Here is an 18,494-nt window from a genome sequence, read left to right as displayed (position 1 = left end):
ACATCCACCCACTCCATGTTCCCTCATCCCACTCCACATCCCCCCCCAACTTCACATTTCCCCCCATCCCACACCACGTTCCCCATGTCCCACACCACATCCACCCACTCCACATCCCCCCATCCCACACCACATCCACCCACATCACATTCCCCGTCACACCACACCACATTGCCCCCCTCACCCCCTCCACCACATTGCCCCCCTCACCCCCTCCACCACATTGCCCCCCTCACCCCCTCCACCACATTGCCCCCCTCACCCCCTCCACCACATTGCCCCCCTCACCCCCTCCACCACATTGCCCCCCTCACCCCCTCCACCACATTGCCCCCCTCACCCCCTCCACCACATTGCCCCCCTCACCCCCTCCACCACATTGCCCCCCTCACCCCCTCCACCACATTGCCCCCCTCACCCCCTCCACCACATTGCCCCCCTCACCCCCTCCACCACATTGCCCCCCTCACCCCCTCCACCACATTGCCCCCCTCACCCCCTCCACCACATTGCCCCCCTCACCCCCTCCACCACATTGCCCCCCTCACCCCCTCCACCACATTGCCCCCCTCACCCCCTCCACCACATTCCGCCAACAACACATCATCCCCACACCACACCACTCCCTCCCCCACATCCCATATCACAACCCACTTCCCTTGCCACATTCTCCCCCACCCCATATCCCGCATTCCTCCTCACCCTCAACTACCCCACCACATGAACAAACTTCTCACTGTTTCTCCAAGAGTTATTGGAATTTCCCCCAAGCTGAGCACCAAAACACACTAGGATCCTGGGGAATTCCCCTGGTCCCCACCCAAATTATTATGATTCCATGGGAATCCCCTCCTACTCACTGACCCCTATGAGCACCAATAACTTGTATTTGTAATTATTTTAAATCAACTTTTTAAAAATATGTTACAATACACCACTGGTAGAGGCGATATAGAGTCATAGAGATGTACAGCATGGAAACAGACCCTTCGGTCCAACTCACCTGGCTTATTTGTAGGAACACCACTGCTGTGTCTTAAGTCTTTTGACATGCATTTATATAGGGTTATTAGTATAGTAAAATGCCTGAAAGCATTTCCCAAATGTGTTATCGAACAATATTTGACGCTCCGCTATGCATTATGGAATATCGTCAAAAGCTTTACCAAAGCAGTACTTTTTTGGGTAGGTTTTAAAGGAAGATAGGGGGTTCGATTTCCAAAGGGCGTTTGATAAAATGCTATACAGTAAACCCATCAGCAAAATTGAAACTGGTGAAATAAAAAGCGTATGAATGCAACAATGATTAGTGAACAAGAAACAGAAAATAATGAATGTCTTTGTTTGGACTAGACCATATACAGTGGAATTCCCCATCGCACAGTATTAGCACGTTGCTCTTCCTGATCCTTATTTATGGTTTAGACTTGGGTGTACAGGGCACAATCAAGCTATGTAGAGGACAAATCTTGGAAGTATTATGAATTGTGAAAGAGCTGGTGGAATGGTGGACGCATGATAAAAATTTAACACAGGTAGAAAGCATTTGGTTTACAAACAAAGATCTAAAGGGTACAATTCAGATAGAGCTCTGGGAACAGACAGACCTAGGGGAATATATGTACAAGTAAAGAGTGGGAGAATTACCAGACTAGTTATATTTGATGACAGTCAGAATTTTTGGGTTGGATTATTCTGATAATCAGTGTTCAGGGACAGGACAGTGTGACACTGAGTGAGGGAGGGAAGGTGACCCAGATGACAGATCTTATACTTTGTAGATGTGCAATCCGTCAACTTAGCTGGGTGAGAGTGGGAGTGACAGCAGGATAAACTAGCTGACCATGTTACATTAAACCACTCAAGAGGTGATTAAGAAGACATATGGCGAGGGAGAATGACACTGTTCTTTGCAGCAAAGTGCATGAGTCCAAAAGTGTCTGTTGCCCACCTGGTGCTAGGGCTCAGGGCATCTGCTAACAGCTGGAAAGGAACTTGCAATGTGAGGGAGAGGATCCAGTGGTTGTTGGCTGTGTAGATACTAACAATGTAGGCAGGACAAAGAAGGTAGTTGTGCGTTATCAGAATGAGGAGCTAGATAACAAATTAATAAAGAGAACCTAAAGGTCATAATCTTTGCATTATTATTTGAGCTACGTGTGAATTCGCATTGACAAATCAGATCAGAGAAATTAGTTTGTGGCTAAAAGAATGTTCTGGCAGAAATGAGTTCCAGTATGTGCACCATTATTAAAGAAAGTGGAATCTGCACTGATGGGATTGCCTCCACCTGAATTGTGCTGGGGCCTGTGTCTTTGCCAATTGCGTAGCAGGTGAAATAGAGAAGATTTTAAACTGAAACAAGGCTTCAAATTTGGAATAATGCAGTAAATCAAAAAATAAGCTCAGGTTCAAAGAGAAAGGTATTACTATGGGAAATAATAAACAGACTATGACAGGAATAGAAAGTATTTATCATGTCCTCCCATTTCTAAGAGTCATCTAACAGGTAAGATTAAGATTTACAAAGAGAATAAAAGAATAACGCTAAAGGCTCTCTCTGAATGAATGTAGAACATAACAAGTACTGTGGACAAAAGGGAACCAATGGATGTATGATCAGTTGAATTTTTAAAAGGATTTGATGAGGTGGAATATCAAGGGTTAATTACAGAAATTAAAAGCTTATGTCATAAGAGATAACGTATTAACGTGGATGAAGGATTGATTAGCAAACAGAAATCAGAGAATAGATGTAAATTAGTCTTTTTCAAGTTGGTAGGCAGTATTTCCTCTAAATTCCTTCCCAGCTTCAGGGGCCTCCAAAGTCAGTGCATGGCAATGACTCCCTGAACTGGAAGTCAATGCCACAGCTGGTGTGCTGATGTTGATCACCCTGCGCAGAGCAGCTGTGTGCATCTTCAGAAATTAAGATTAGTTCCATGAGGGGAACAATTACCCACCAGTAATCAATGTCTTAAGAAACTTGAATTTTAGAACAGAAAACAATAACCCAAACATTTAAAGCATGGACTCATAGAGAGGTAGAGCATGGAAACAGGCCTTTCAGTCCAACCCGTCCACTTCGACCCGATGTCCTAACCTAATCTAGTCCCATTTGCCAGCATTTGATCCATATCCCTCTAAATCCTCCATCTTCATATGCCCCTCCAGAAGCCTTTTAAATGCTGTAATTGTACCAGCCTCCACCACTTCCTCTGGCAGCTCATTTCATAAATGCATCACACTGCGCACGAGAAGGTTGCCCCTTAGGTCCCTTTTAAATCTTTCCTTTCTTACTCTAAACTTATGCCCTCTAATTCTGACCCTCTAATCCTGCTCTGATTTGCCTTTCCAAAATGCAGCTCCTCACATTTATCTAAATGAAACTACATCTGCCACTCCTTTGCCTATTGGCCCATTAGCCCATTTGATCAAGATCCCGTTGTACTCTGAGGTAACCTTCTTCACCATTCACTGCACCTCCAATTTTGATGTCATCTGCAAAGTTACTAACTATACCTGCTATGTCACATCCGAATCATTTATATAAATGACAAACAGCAGTGGACCCAGCACCAATCCTTGTGGTGCACCGATGCTTGTGGCACACCACTGGTCCCAGGCCTCCAGTCTGAAAGGCAACCCTCCACCATCAGCTTCTATCTTCTATCTTCTACCTTTGAGCTATTTCTATATCCAAATGGCTAGTTCTCCCTGTATTCCATGAGATCTCACCTTGCTAACCAGTCTACCATGTGAAACCTTGTTGAATGCCTTCCTGAAATCCAGAAAGGTCACATCCACTACTCTGCCTTCATCAATCTTATTACTTCTTCAAAAAACTCAATCAAGTTTGTGAGACACAATTTCCCACGCACAAAGCCATGATGACTATCCCTAATCAGTCCTTGCCTTTCCAAATGCATTAAATGCTTTACCTCAGGATTCCCTCCAACAACTTGCCCATCACCGATGTCAGGCTCACCAGTCTGTAGTTCCCTGGCTTTTCCTTACCACTGTTCCTAAATAGTGGCACCATGTTTGCCCACCTCCAGTCTTCCAGCACCTCTCAGCAACATTTTTATAGAAGTGTTAAGTATTAGAGTGAATCCAACCTAACAAATCTTATAAAAGACAACAAAATGCTATAAAGTCTATTTTATCGTTTCAACCATTGTGAGGCAAACTCCAAGTCTGTTGTCAAATGATTGATGGAAGCAGGAACAGGAGGAGCATTTTTCTATGCAGTTCATATTTCAAAATGATTTTCTGTTTATTTTGGTAAATTCTTGGCACATATTGGTAAATGCTTGATCTCCGATACAGTACACACAAAAAATCTTCGGTTCCTGTTTGGATAGAATTAGTCCATTTTAAACACTTGTCATGATAATTATTTTGTCTAATCTGAGCTTTTCTAATGGATATAATACCTTGAGTGGTTATTATTCTGAGTTGCATTATGAATTGAGTGTAGAACTGATTTCCCACGGAATTAGGTTAGAGGAAAATATTAGAAAGGTGCTGTCTTTTCTACCAGAAGAAGAATCTACAAAATCGAACTGTTCTGTTTTGCTAAGATAAAAATTTAGCAGTCTCTAAATAACTACTTGTATGATTGAATCGCACAGGCCACGACAGAGACAAGTAAAAGTTACTGGCCTGGTACACTTTCACATTAACATGTCCACCTCCATTTAAAGTATCTTTTGTTTTGCTTCTTACTCACCCAGCAGGTAATCCCGACATTTTAAAATCACTTATTACATAAAGAAAATCTTTATGATGTACTGACTTTTCATTAATTTAAATGCATCTCTTCTGTTCCTAATATCTGGGATTCTGGAGAAGTATTCTGGATTTATCTCGTCTCATTTGCCCAACCTAAGGTGCTTCATCATAAAACATTTATCTATAAGAAAGAAACCACATCAGTTTATAGCAAATTCCGAATGACTGTACGTTAAGTACATTTTCCAAAAGATAGATGATGTGATTTAAAATAAGACAAATGGGGTTTAGTAATTTAAATTAGATAACACTGAATTCAGAACTGTAGTTTTTGCATTTGGGTCATTGGACCTCTTGCTCATCTAACTTGTTTGACTGAGGGTGTTCAAGTTACCTAGATTAATTGATGGAATAACAAAATAGATAGAATAATTGAATCAGATAAATTGAGTAAAATCTGCATGCTCAATCTGGTCTCTCTCCATTTGGTGTGATCTCTCAGTGACCCATCTGGGTGATTGTGTTTTTATATTTGTGTTTCTTTAAAAGAGTGTGAAGGGTCACTGTTATAAACAGCAGAACTGAACATTGTCATATTAATTTTGGAGTGGAGTCCTGATTGGCATTTTGCCAGATTCTAATACTGGATTTTATTGCTAGCAAGATTTTTTTCAGGCATTTCTGTAAGTGTTACGTGAAGGAAATCACTGCTAGGATTTTCCTGTTTATCGGAGGAAGCTTGAACATGAAATTTCTGTTATGGTCTCACCATTCATAAAACTTGCAGGTGTAGCAATTCACAACTTTGAGCAGCTGGATTTTAAAGAAAACAATTTAATTGTTATGCCTAGTCATAAATTTGACAAGATTGTATCAAAGCTAATATATGCAGCATGGTCAGATACTGAGGTCTAATAACTGAATGAAATAAAGGTAAATGTCCTCTCATATTATAGTGGTTTATTTTCAAAATAAAGAATGTTAGAATATTTTGTGGTTCATTTATGAAGCCAGTAATGTTTAAGATAATTGAAATCTGTTGGGACCAAAGATGGAAAATAATCCTAAAGGCAAATGTAAAGGCTTTTATACGTGACAACAAGGGGGGGGTAGAAGGTCATGTTTCAGCTGCACGATTGTGGTAAAGAGATATGAGATAAAAGTGAGTACATACAATTACATCTTCAATTATATGCTATAATTCAACAATGTCAAGGAGTGACAGTGAAAAAGATTCCAGGATTTCAATAATCTATTCCTGTTATTTAAAATTTGGAGGTGGTGATGTTGGACTGGCGTGGGCAAAATTAAAAATCTCTCAACACTAGGTTTTAGTCCAACAGGAATAAACCTGTTGGACTATAACCTGGCATTGTGTGATTTTTAACTCTGTTATTTAAGCTGTTAACAAATTCATAAAGATTATGTTTATCCCTAATTTAGAAAAGCAATTTGACGTACAAGAAAAAGCTGCATTTTGTACAAAAGAGGGAATGTGCATTTTGCATTTGCTCCTCAAATTTGCCAACTTTAACATTCACATCATCTTCCTACCAGTTACTCACCTCATGTTACACTTTGTGGAACTGCCTTCATTAGTTAAGCTGTTCCCAATCAACTTATAGCCAGCATCTCCATGAACAGCTTCTCTTCTGTCGAATACTGTCAGCTTTTGTATCTCTGATGATTTATCTTTGACTCATTGCTATTACTTACCTGCTTGATGTCCTTAGAATATCATTTGGGATGGGGGTGGACATTCAGATCCAGCTCCACCTCTCTGCCATTAATCTTGATCTCTCCATTGCTTCTGTTGTCATACACCTTGTCTGGTATTGGTTCATCAATGATACACAGTTTCTTTGAATTAGCCATTGAAAACTTAAGCCATTCATTCTCTTCAGCCTTGTCAAATGAGCTGGGCATTTGACGTTGGCATAAATTTCATCTCCCTCTCTGATCAGATTGCAAGCGATCTCAGCATGTAACTAGATCCAGAGCTGAACTTCAGTCCACATATCTTCACTGTAGCATGGATTCATGCTGTCCATAATATTATCCAACTCCCATACCTCAACCCATCCACAACTGAAACATTCAGTTCATACCTTTGTTTCTACAATATTCAGCTCTTTTAATGCCCTCTTTGGGGTGGCATGGTGGCTCAGTGGTTAGCACAGGGTCCCAGGTTCGATTCCAGCCTCGGGCAGTTGTCTGTGTGGAGTTTGCACATTCTCCCCGTGTCTGCGTGGGTTTCCTCCGGGTGCTTTGGTATCCTCCCACAGTTCAAAGATGTGCAGGCCAGGTGAATTGGCCAGGCTAAATTGCCTATAGTGTTAGGTGCATTAATCAGAGGGAAATGGGCCTGGGTGGGTTACTCTTCGGAGGGTCGGTGTGAACTTGTTGGACTGAAGGGCCTGTTTCCACATGGTAGGGAATCTAATCTAACCTCTTGGCTGGCCTCCAATCCTCCACTCTCCATAGATTTTTGCTCATCTGAAAGCTCTGTTGCTGTTATTCAATCCTGTATTGAATCCTGTTCACCAATTACTTGTTATCTTTGCACACATAATATAGCTTTGGGTTCCTCAGCACCTGTGTTTTAAAATTATAGTTAGATGTCTTCAAAGCCTCAGTATCCGTATTGCATAATCACATCCAACACCAACCACCATCAAATGGTTTTCCTTCATTTGTCTGGTTTTGTGAATCCTCATCACTCTTTCATGAAAACAGGGAACTATAGACCAGTAAGCCGAACTTCGGTAGTGGGGAAAATTCTTGAATCCATTACCACGAACTTCATAACAGAGCATTTAGAAAGCAGTGGCAGGATCAGACAGTCAGAATGGATTTATGAAGGGGAAATCATGCTCGACAAATCTGTTGGAATTCTATGAAGACGTAACTAGTAGAGTTGACAAGGATGAGCCAGGCGATGTTGTACATTCGGACTATCAGAAAGCGTTTGACAAAGTCCTGCATAAGAGATTATTTTGTGATTAAAGATCATGGGATTGGGGAAAATATATTGAGATGGGTAGAAAACTGGAAACAAAGAGGAGGAATTAATGGTTCCTTTTCAAGCTGGCAGGCAGTAACTAGTGGGTGCCACAGGGATCAGTGCTGGGACCCCAGCTATTCACAATGTATAATAATGATTTGGATAAAGGAACAAAATGTAGCATCTCAAAGTTTGCAAATGATATCAAGTTGGGTGGGAGGGTGAACTGTGACGAGGATGCCGAGGTCCTTTCAGCATGACCTGGACAGGTTGGGTGAGAGGGCAAATCAATGGCAGATGCAGTATAATTTGGATAAATGTGAGGTTATTCACTTTGGAAGCAAAAACAAGAAGGCAGATGACTACCTGAATGACTGTGAATTGGGAGAGAGGAGTGTGCAGCAGTGGCTGAAGGTAGGCAAGCAAGTGCAACAGGTGGTAAAGAAGGCAAATGGTTTTTTGGCTTTCATTGTCAGAGATTTCGAGTACAGGAGCAGGGATGTGTTGTTGCAGTTATACAGGGCCTTGGTGAGGCCACACCTAGAAGATTGTGTGCAGGTTTGGTGTTCTTTTCTGAAGAAGGATGCTCTCATTCTCGAGGGAGTGCAGCAAAGATTTACGAGGCTGATACTGGAGATGGGAGAAAGTGAGGACTGCAGATGCTGGAGATTAGAGTCAGGAGTATGGTGCTGTAAAAGCACAGCAGGTCAGGCAGCGTCAGAGGACCAGGGGAATCGATGTTTTGGCATAAACCCTTCATCAGGAAACACTTCAGGGCTGAAGCCTGAAATGTCGATTCTCCTGCACTTCGGAAGCTGCCTGACTCTGTGCTTTTCCAGCACCACACACTCAACTCTAATTCTGGGGATGCCAGTATTGATGTATGAGGAGAGATTGACAAGGTTAAGATTATTTTCGCTGGAGTTCAATGAATGGTCGGGGGGGAATCTCATAGAGACTTCTAAAAGTCTAACAAGACCAGACAGGATAGATGCAGAGGGGATGTTCCAGCTGGTAGATGTGTCCAGAACTAGGGGTCACAGTCTGAGGATTCGGGGTAGACCATTTAGAATGGAAATGAGGAGACACTTCTTCACCCAAAGAGTGGTAAGCCCGTGGAATTCATTACCACAGGAAGGAGCTAGTGGCAAAACATTGAATGCGGCTAGGTGTAGCACTTGGGGCAAATGGGATCAAAGGTTATGGGAAGAAAGCACGATTAGGCTGTTGAGTTGGACAATCAGCCATGATTGTGATGAATGGCAGAGCAGACTCGAAGGGCCAAATGGTCTCCTCCTGCTTCTATCATCTATGTTTCTCATTGTCCAACTTGTCTTCAGTTTAGGTCCTGTTTTTTGGAATGTATGCTGACATTCTGGCAATTCAATTAATTTTCTCTAATCTTATTCTCAATCTGTTCTGAAAACCTACAAGCAATACAATGCTTGAACAAAGTTTATTTTGTTAAAATCAAGTCTGCTGAAAAGATCGTGAAGGAGGAGTTTGGTATGATTTCCTTTATTGGTCAGTGCATTGAGTAGTGGAGTTGTGAGGTCATTTTGTGGCTGTATAGGACATTGGTTAGGCCATTTGTGGAATACTACATGCAATTCTGGTTTCCCTCATTTAGGAAGGATTTTGTAAAACTTAAAATGGTTCAGAAAAGATTTACAAGAACATTGCCAGGATTGGAGAACTTGATATATAGGGAGATGCTGAATAGATTGGATTGTCAGAGGCTGAGGGGTGATCTTACAGAGGTTTATAAAATAATGAGGGGCATGGATAGGGCGGGGGAGTCCATAACTAGAGGGCATAAGTTTTGGGTGGGAGAAGAAAGATTTAAAAGGAACCTAAGGGGCAACTTATTCTCACAGAGGGTGGTATGTGTACGGAATGAGCTGCCAGAGGAAGCTTGTACAATTGTACTAGTGGAGGCTGGTACAATTGCAACATTTAAAAGGTATCTGAATGGATAGATGAATAAAAGGGTTTCAAGGGATATGGGCCAAGTGCTGACAAGTGGGACTAGATTAGGTTAGGATATCTGGTCTGGTCGGTCATTAGACTAATTTGGTGCAATGAGTTCAATAAACAATTTTCGATGTTAAAAGCATAAATGTCGATGCTGGAAATCAGAAGCGAGCAAAGCTGAATAAGCGCAACAGGTCTGACATTTGTGCAGAGAAATTGAGTTAAAACTTTGAGTCCAGTGTGACTTCTCTTCCTCCCTGAAAAGGGTATGATCTTTTTAATACTTTTCACAGGTGGAGGAAGAACAAAGTGAACAAATGATTAGTGCAAAAGACAAAGGGATAGTTGATTGTGGTGATAGAGAAAATGAGATATAAAATGGATATAAGTTAAAGTGTGAAAGGGAGGGAAAGGGTCCTGATTACTGAGAGCCAAATAAAGATCCAGACAGCATGAGGCTGTTGAAGGGAGGGAGAAAGCATAAGACGAATGGTGAACAGACATAATGTTAGTTTCTGCAGTTATTGAATTCAGTATTGGGACCTCAAGACTGTAAAGTGCCTAAGCAAAAAAATTAGGTATTATTCCATGATCTTGGAGTGTGCTTCATTGGAAAATTGCAGCAAGTCCAGGACAGAAATTTTACCATGAAAGCAAGATGTTTATTCAAAGGGCAAACAACTCGAAAGTCAGAGTCATTCCTACAGACAGGGTGGTGTTCTGCAATGTAGTCACCCAGTCTGTGTTTAATCTTGCCAGTGTAAAGGAATCCACATTATGAGCAGTGATCGCAGGACACTAGATTGAAAGAAATCTCCGCCAACTTGCGGATTGTTTCAGAGAACATCTGTGGGACACCCGTTCTGACCAACCCCTCTACCCTGTGGCTGAACACTTTAACTCCCTTCCTACTCCCCAAAGACATACAGGTCATGGGCCTCTTCAATTGCCAAACCCTAACCACTCAATGCCTGGAGGAAGAATGCCTCATCTTCCACCTTGGGACCCTCCAACCATGCGAGATCAATGTGAATGTCACCAGTTTCCTCATTTCCCCTCCCCCCACCTTATCCTAGTACCAACCTTCCAACTTGGCACCACCCTCTTGAACGGTCCTACTTGCCCATCTTCATTCCCACCTATCTGCTCCACCCTCTTCTCTGACTTATCACTTTCACCTATCTATCATGTTCCCAGTTACCTTCTCACCAAACCCACTTCCCTCCCATTTATCTCTCAGTCCTCTTGGCCCACAAGCCTCATTCCTGATGAAGGGCTTATGCCTGAAATGTCGATTTTCCTGCTCCTCAGATGCTGCCTGTGCTTTTCCAGCACGACAGTCTTCGACTCTGATCTCCAGCATCTACAGTCCTCACTTTCTCCTAGGTTGAAAGAAATACACGTAAAATGTTGCGTCACCTGAAACGTGTTTGGGGCCTTGGGCAGTGAGGAGGAAGGAGGTAAATGGGCAAAGCTTATACCTCCTATGATGAAGTTTCATAGAGTGAGGAAGTGTTAGGAGTGATGAAGGAGTGCATTACGGTGTCATGGACGAAATGGTCCCTATGAAATGCTGCCGGTGGAGGGGAGGGGAACATGTGTTGGTGGTGGCATCTTGCTGGAGGTGGCGAAAATACCATAGGATGATACTGGGTAAGCACACAGAATTGGAAGCATTATTTTTTTAAAAATTACTATGACCTGTAATGAAATATGCTTAAGTTAAGAAAATACTTGGTTTTAAGTCAATATGCTCTGTGCTTGGAAATGTTTATTTTCATTGAGGAAGGTAGTATGTGCTGGGTCATTTGAGGGGATACAAGATAGATGTTGTCCTTAGTAGCTTTGTTTGGTTGTACTGTGAAAAGCAGCATTTTTTTTTATTTTGGAACAGTATCCATAGCATTATAGAATAAGTAATGAATTGTGCATATGCAGTTGTCTGGAAATGTTTTATGCTTTGATTTCTTGCTGATGCATCATTGAAAGTGGAAAATATATTGGGTTTTACAGAATTTGGGGAAGAGTAAGAGGATGCTTCTTGGTCTGGCCAGCAAAAACAAAATGGTAACCAGTGCCCATAAAAAATAACTTGTTGCTACTATCTTGATACGACTGATTGAAAGAAGTTAGAATTATAATTTTTGAAACAGGACAGGAAATGGAACAAATAGCGTGTGTGTGGAGACATGGTCCTGGAATTCTGTCAATTGTTAGCATGATATTGAATGGATGTTAGCAAATTTTAATATGAAAAATGTTTATACAATGAGAGTGGGAGTTGAGCTATGAAATTAGGTCTGTTGATATCTTTGCACGACATAAGTGTTCTTTAGAAATGAGTTGCATTTATGGTATTGTAAAACAAGTTTTTGTGTGTCAAAGTCACTTGGCAATAAATAGTCATCTTTATTCCTGTCCAATGAGATTTTGTGCCAACTCCTACTGGGTCCAATACATTGTATTTCGTTATCCCCTGCTTGGGCATTCTAATTTCAGCTTATTCATTAGGTGGAAATGACAAGGTAACTAACAAGAACAAAGCAATTTTGAACTTAAACCACCTGCTCCTTTTGTCTCTTTTCCTTGCAGCTGGTATCCCATGAGCAACATTTTCTTAGGTTTGTTTCCTGAAAATTGAATGTAATCACATTTGCCTACTGTTGTCTATTATACTTGTTTGATTGAGGAGGTTGTAAAATAAAGCATCAGCAATTCTCAATATGATAAAATATGCAGCTTCTGAAGTGCAAACAAAAACAATTCATCTCAGAATTATTAAACCATTTTTACATTGAGTCGAATTGAAAGTATCCTTTCTAAGAATTCTTTAACGTCTTCGCAAACGTGTATGAAATATACAACAGATGGCAACAAAACTGATGATAAAAATTGTTCCTACAAAACAGACATTGCAGTGACCATATTTTGTTCATTTTTTTTTCTCTACAGTGTCCCAGAGGAGCCAGCACAGTCAAAGAAGGCAGCAAAGAAGCTGCAAAAAGAAGCAGAAAAGGCTGCAAAGAAGGCAGAAAAACAGGCCAAATTGGTCAGTTTGAAATATTCTTGAATGTTTATGGTTCAATTCAAATTTGATTGATGGATGACAAGAAAATTCAAATTTGTAGGTAGAGTTTGTGCAGTTTTAAATACATTTAATTTGCAAAATGAAAAGCAAAAGCTTTGCAGATTTAATTTTAAAGATGTTACTGGAACATGAGCCTTTGCTATAAACTGCAATCTTCTGCTCACTTGAGAGGTGGGAAGTTAACACTGTCGATTTATCAGCTTTATCAGTAAGGGCAGGAAACATATTTGTAAGTTAATTTATACGAAGTATGTTTTCTTTTGTTCTTTGCCAGTTCTTTCCACTCCTTTCCAGATTTGGTTAATGCTGCATACTCATGCTGATGGATGTCAGCGCCCTTTGGTGTCCTGTTTAATAAACAAAATTTCTTGTTACTGAGTGCTTGCTGATTGTTTGACCATGGGGAGTACTTCAACCCAACTTAATGTCATACTCTCAGAGATGGATATTTTACAGTATGTCACTGGATAACAATGAGACGATTTTTGTTTGGCTATCTGCTTTATCCATCATACCTTGCACTTCTCGTCCTGTCTTAAACCAAGAAACCTATAGTTCTCGATTATTGTACTTGAGATCAACTAACAAATTAGAGATCTTGGATTTAATTGGGACTGGTTAGCCTGATTTGTTCAGCATATGCCAACTAAATCATCAGACAAGCTATTCAAACTCTGTTTTGACAGAATTGCTTCAAATTTGCAAAGTAACAGAGATACTGGCTACGTGAAAACTGTGATTTTTCTTACTATTTGACAATCACGACACACAGTACATCTGCCTTTGATCCAGATGTTTGGGAACATATTGTTCCAACATTTCCAGTTGATATGAATTTGGTTGTTATAGCTCAAAGGTTGTTAACTTTTCTCTTGAATTAATGTTATGTATTACAGGCAGCAGAAAATCAAGCAGCAACTGAAGAGGTATGTGGTTATCAAATTGAAAGTTTTTAATTTTTAAAACAAACTTGAATATAACTAATCTTTATGGTAGCTTAAATGAGTCACTTGTAAAAAATGTCTTCAAATTCTAATTAAGATTTACACTAGTTTTGTCAGGATTTCTTAAGACTGCTCTGTGTAGTCAGAAATGCTTTCTAAAAAACTGAACTCCCCATATGTAAGTTGTCCATACCATATAAAACCTTTTTCTTCTTACTCCCTGTAATAGCACAAAGGTGGAGTCAGATGTTTTCCAAATGCAGCTGCCTATCCATTTTGAAACACCGTTTGCTACTTAAAAGTATATGATCAGAAGTCCCACAAGATCATTTTATAGCCTGACAAGTTTATTTGAAATCACAAGCTTTCAGAGCACTGCTGTTTTGTCAGGTGATGTGAAAAGAACCACACAGCACAGAATTTATAGGTACCATTTGTACAATATTTGATCTGTCTGCCTGTAATTTTGTGCCTGTGTGCTCCACTTCACTTCACTTCACCTGACGAAGGAACAGCGCTTCGAAAGCTTGTGAATTGAAATGAAACTGTTAGACAATAACCTGGTGCCTTGTCAACCTCAGTTCAACACTGGCACCTCCACATCTTGGTTGCCATTAGAAATATATGATACTTGGTCTTAACGTGCACCAAGTATGCTTATTCAGCACCACTATATTCGCTCATCTGTGTTGATTCCTGGATCGGCATTTCTTCAATTTCTCAAAAAATGTCCAACATGTTGGAAATATTCAGGCCTGGCAGAGATGAGCAAGGTTATCATTTCAAATCAATGCCTTTTATTAGAACATATTCCAAGGATATTGCTAAATTTAATAAATATTTCCAGAACTTTTTTGTTTTTATTTGAGATTTTCAGCATCTGTAGTATTTAATGCTAAGGATTGCTTTGTCTATTTTCTACATTTGGCAATTAATCATTCAAATCTTTGGAAATCTGCTTTGAATATTACAGCGTTTGATTTTTCAGTTAGAGTTTCAAGATTTGGAGAACTCATTTTACATTTAGTGTTTTCCAACTAGCAAAAGGTATACAATAGTTTCCCCAAGGGCCAGTACAAAAACTGCTACTTTTCTTGATCTGTATAAATGGCGTCAACTTGGATTTTCAAAGTACTTGGAAACTAGGAGGTAGATATTGATAGACATTGAGAGGACATAAAGAGGCTCGTGGAATGTGCAAAAGCATGGCAAGTGAAATTTAATGTAGAGAAATGTGAAAATAAATTTTGATTCAAAGAGTGCAGAAAATCAATGTGTGCAGGATACACTCAAATACCAAAGCATTCGAGTGGTAAGGAACATTCCAGGCACTGACAATCACCAACAAAAGAGAATTTAACCATCACCTGTTGACATTACCAACACTGAATCACCCCACTATAAACATCCTCAGAGTTATTATTGACCACAGACTGAACTGGGCCAACCATATAAATTACTCTGTTTATAAGAGCATATCGGATACAACGCACCCTAGAGCAAGCAACTCACCACCTGACTCTCCAAAGCCTGTAAACCATCTACAAGGCAAAGTGTGATGGAATACTCCCCACTTGTCTGGATGAGTCAAGTTCCAATGAAACTGAACCATCCAGGACAAGGCAGCCAGTTTGATTGGCATGACATCCAAAAACACCCATATCCTCCAATATTTATGCTCAGGAGCAGCATTGTGTAGTATCTACCACATGTAATACAAAAATTTATCAAGGCTTCTTCCAAACCCATGACCTCTTGCACCTAGAAGGACACGGGATGTAGGTACATGCAAATTCCCTTCCAAACTGCTCACCATCCTGACTTGAAAAGTCGACTGAGTCACCATTCCTTAAGTGTCATTGGGTCAAAAACCTAGAACTCTCTCCCTAGCAGTATAGTGGGTTTACAAATAGCAAATGGACCTCGGGAGTTCAAGAAGGCAGCTCACCACCATTTCTCAAGGGCAACTAGGGATGGGCAGTAATGCTGGTGCATTCAGCAAAGCAGCGGTTTCTCTTCCAAAGAGCTGCCATGTCCATGAAGAGCTATTTGCCCGCTTTCTATGCCGCAATTCTATGATTCTGTGTTATTGCATTTGTATTCGTGCAGCATTTTCATGTAATGTTTAAGTAATGATCGACAGATTTCTCGGGGATTCAGAAACTGGCATAAATGCAGTGAACGTATGTTTGCCTGGTTGACTCCTGTCTGGAGGCAGTTAAATTTAAATGTACAATTGTTGCAAGATTTGTTTTATTAATGGACCATGTAGGAATTCTGTGACCATTTCTTAATCCATTTTACTGCATATTTTTAGTTAAACAGATTACATATCAGATTTTGACTGATCTCTGACCTAGCACCAAGAGATCTTCCTTTGTTACATTGTCACCTAATAATTCTACTGCTTAAAACTCTTCTGTTGAGTTAAAGTTAACAATTGATCCACCATTAGCTGAAGCTTTTAGAAGACAGTTTGAAGCTTGAACTCTTCCTTTAAGTGTAGATGTTTTTCTAAATTGATTTAGCAACTGCAATTTGGCTTTAAATAGAAGTTTCTTATACTCATAAATCACTCTGGGAAGCCTGACTCTAAATGTTACACTACATCCTTAGTAGTCATCTCTATGACTCTACTAGAGTCTGCAACCCAACAGTGGATTTGGATTTCTCTATTCATTCTTTTGGTTTCTCTTACTATCTTGCAAACTTTGATTCATAACCCTTTAATCCAAGTTCCAAAGATTGCAATTCTGGTATCTAATCTTTCTACTCAATTTAACCTTTAGAGTCATTCTGGTAAATTCATCCATGTTATCTGCATCAGTTCTCTATTGTGATTTAGTGCCATTCTCCTGCCTTTTCCCCATAACCCTGAATAATTTTCTATTTAAATAATTATCTCACATCCTTCTGAATGTCTCAATTGAATCTGCCTCCACCACATGACCAGGCCATAAGACAACTGATATAGGAGCAGAATTAGACTGTTCAAACTATCGAGTCTGCTTTGTCACTTGATAATGGCTGATCTATTTCTTAAGCCTATTCTTCTATCTTCTCCTCATAACTTTAATCCCCTTCCTAATCACGACCTAGCTATATCTGTCTTGAAAGCACCCCTTGACTTGGCCACCACAGCTTTCTGCACCAAGGAGTTCCATGGATAACCACCCTCTGGCTAAAGAACTTCTTCCTCATCTCAGTTCTAAAGGATCGTGCGATCACTCTGAGGGTGTGCCCTCATGTCTTAATCTATCATACAAATGGAAACATCTTCTCCACATCCACTCAATTCCAGGCCTCTCTGTATTTTGTAAGGTTCAATGCAATCCCCCCCTCATCTTTCTAAACTCCATTGAGTGCAGACCCAAAGTCTTCAATCGCTCCTCATATCACAGATTCTTCATCCTGGGATCATTCGTGTAAACCTCCTCTGGACCACATACAGTGCCCAGCACATCGTCGTTTAGGTACACTGCTCTTAATACTCCAAATGTCTGACCAAAGCATTATACAGCCTCAGCAACGTGCTCCATACCCTGAACAAAAAGAAAACCAAAGCAGTGCGGATGCTGGAAACCAGAAACAAAAACAGAAATTGCTGGAAAAACTCAGCAGGGCTTGCAGTATCTGGAGAGAAAGCAGAGTTAATGTTTCGAATATATGATCTTTCTTCAGAACATGTCCACAGATGCTGCAAGCCCTACTGAGTTTTCACAGCAATTTGTTTTTTTCTAGACCCTAACTACTGTCTGTGTAAAAAGGTGACATCTTTATGTTACATTCTGCAAATTAACTTGACCATGCCCCCTCATTCTCAATCCCTTTTGTCAGAGAGAGCAGTTTCTCCCAACCAAGCTATCCAGCACCTTCATAATTTTGAAAAGTTCTCCTGTCCAAAGAAAGTAGTCCCAACTTCCCAAATTATCTGCATAACTAAAGTTTCCCAACCTGAAATTATTCTGTTAATATATCTTTCTGAAGGTTTGGTGCTCAGAATTGAATGTAGTACTGCTGGTATTCCATCAGCCTTTTAATTGAGCCTATTTTGGCATTCACTGTGACCATAATTGATCTGGGGCATGAACTTATTTTCCCACCCGTTGCCCATACATTTCGATTCCCTGAAATTCAAAATTTAAATATAGTGGACACTGAAGCATCCACGGTTCTTTCAGATAGAGAATTTGAAAGATTTGCAATCCTTTGAGTAAAACGATTTCTCTACATCTCAGTCATTATTCTGAAACCTTGCCCCTTGACTCGCCAACCAGGGAAGCAATACTTCAATATCCACAGCACTCCATTAGCAACAGCCCAAAAATTTGAAAATGCCCCCACCTTTCTTGCTTTCTGTTCATTAACCAATCCTGCAACTATGCTAATATATCACCCTCACCTCCACAGCCCTCCTCTTCTGTATTAACCTTTTGTATGGCACCTAATCAAGTGCCTTTTGGAAATCCAAGTATACCAAATGTACTGGTTTCCTTTGTCTATCCTTATAGTTATATCCTTAAAAATACTAGAGATTTGGCATACAAGAGTTCCCTGTTTTACATCCATGTCGACTTGTTCTAATCAAAGTATTATGTCAGTTTATTATTAAAACTGCCTTAATAGATTCCATTGTTATCCCAATTGCGGCTGTCAGGCTAATTGGCCACCTTTTTCTCATTCTCTCTTGCTTTTTCTCTCAACTGCCCTGATCCCCACTCTTTCCCCTTCCCCACCACCCCCACCCCCA

The 18,494-nt window shown here is 40.4% G+C and overlaps 1 protein-coding gene across 1 annotated transcript in view; it reads left to right on the top strand.

Annotated features, from left to right (window-relative positions):
• The window catches only part of dars1 (aspartyl-tRNA synthetase 1), an 84,747-nt gene that overhangs the window by 3,716 nt on the left and 62,537 nt on the right, over positions 1-18,494 (top strand). The window contains exons 2-3 of the mRNA XM_072579695.1: positions 12,665-12,761; positions 13,697-13,726. Of these exons, the coding sequence (XP_072435796.1) occupies positions 12,665-12,761; positions 13,697-13,726 (127 nt within the window). The remainder of the gene's footprint in view (positions 1-12,664; positions 12,762-13,696; positions 13,727-18,494) is intronic.

This window comes from Chiloscyllium punctatum, chromosome 10, assembly GCF_047496795.1.
Source record: "Chiloscyllium punctatum isolate Juve2018m chromosome 10, sChiPun1.3, whole genome shotgun sequence".
NCBI lineage: Eukaryota > Metazoa > Chordata > Chondrichthyes > Orectolobiformes > Hemiscylliidae > Chiloscyllium > Chiloscyllium punctatum.
The sequence above is the reverse complement of the archived record's forward strand: the minus strand, read 5'-3'. Positions and strand labels throughout refer to the sequence as shown.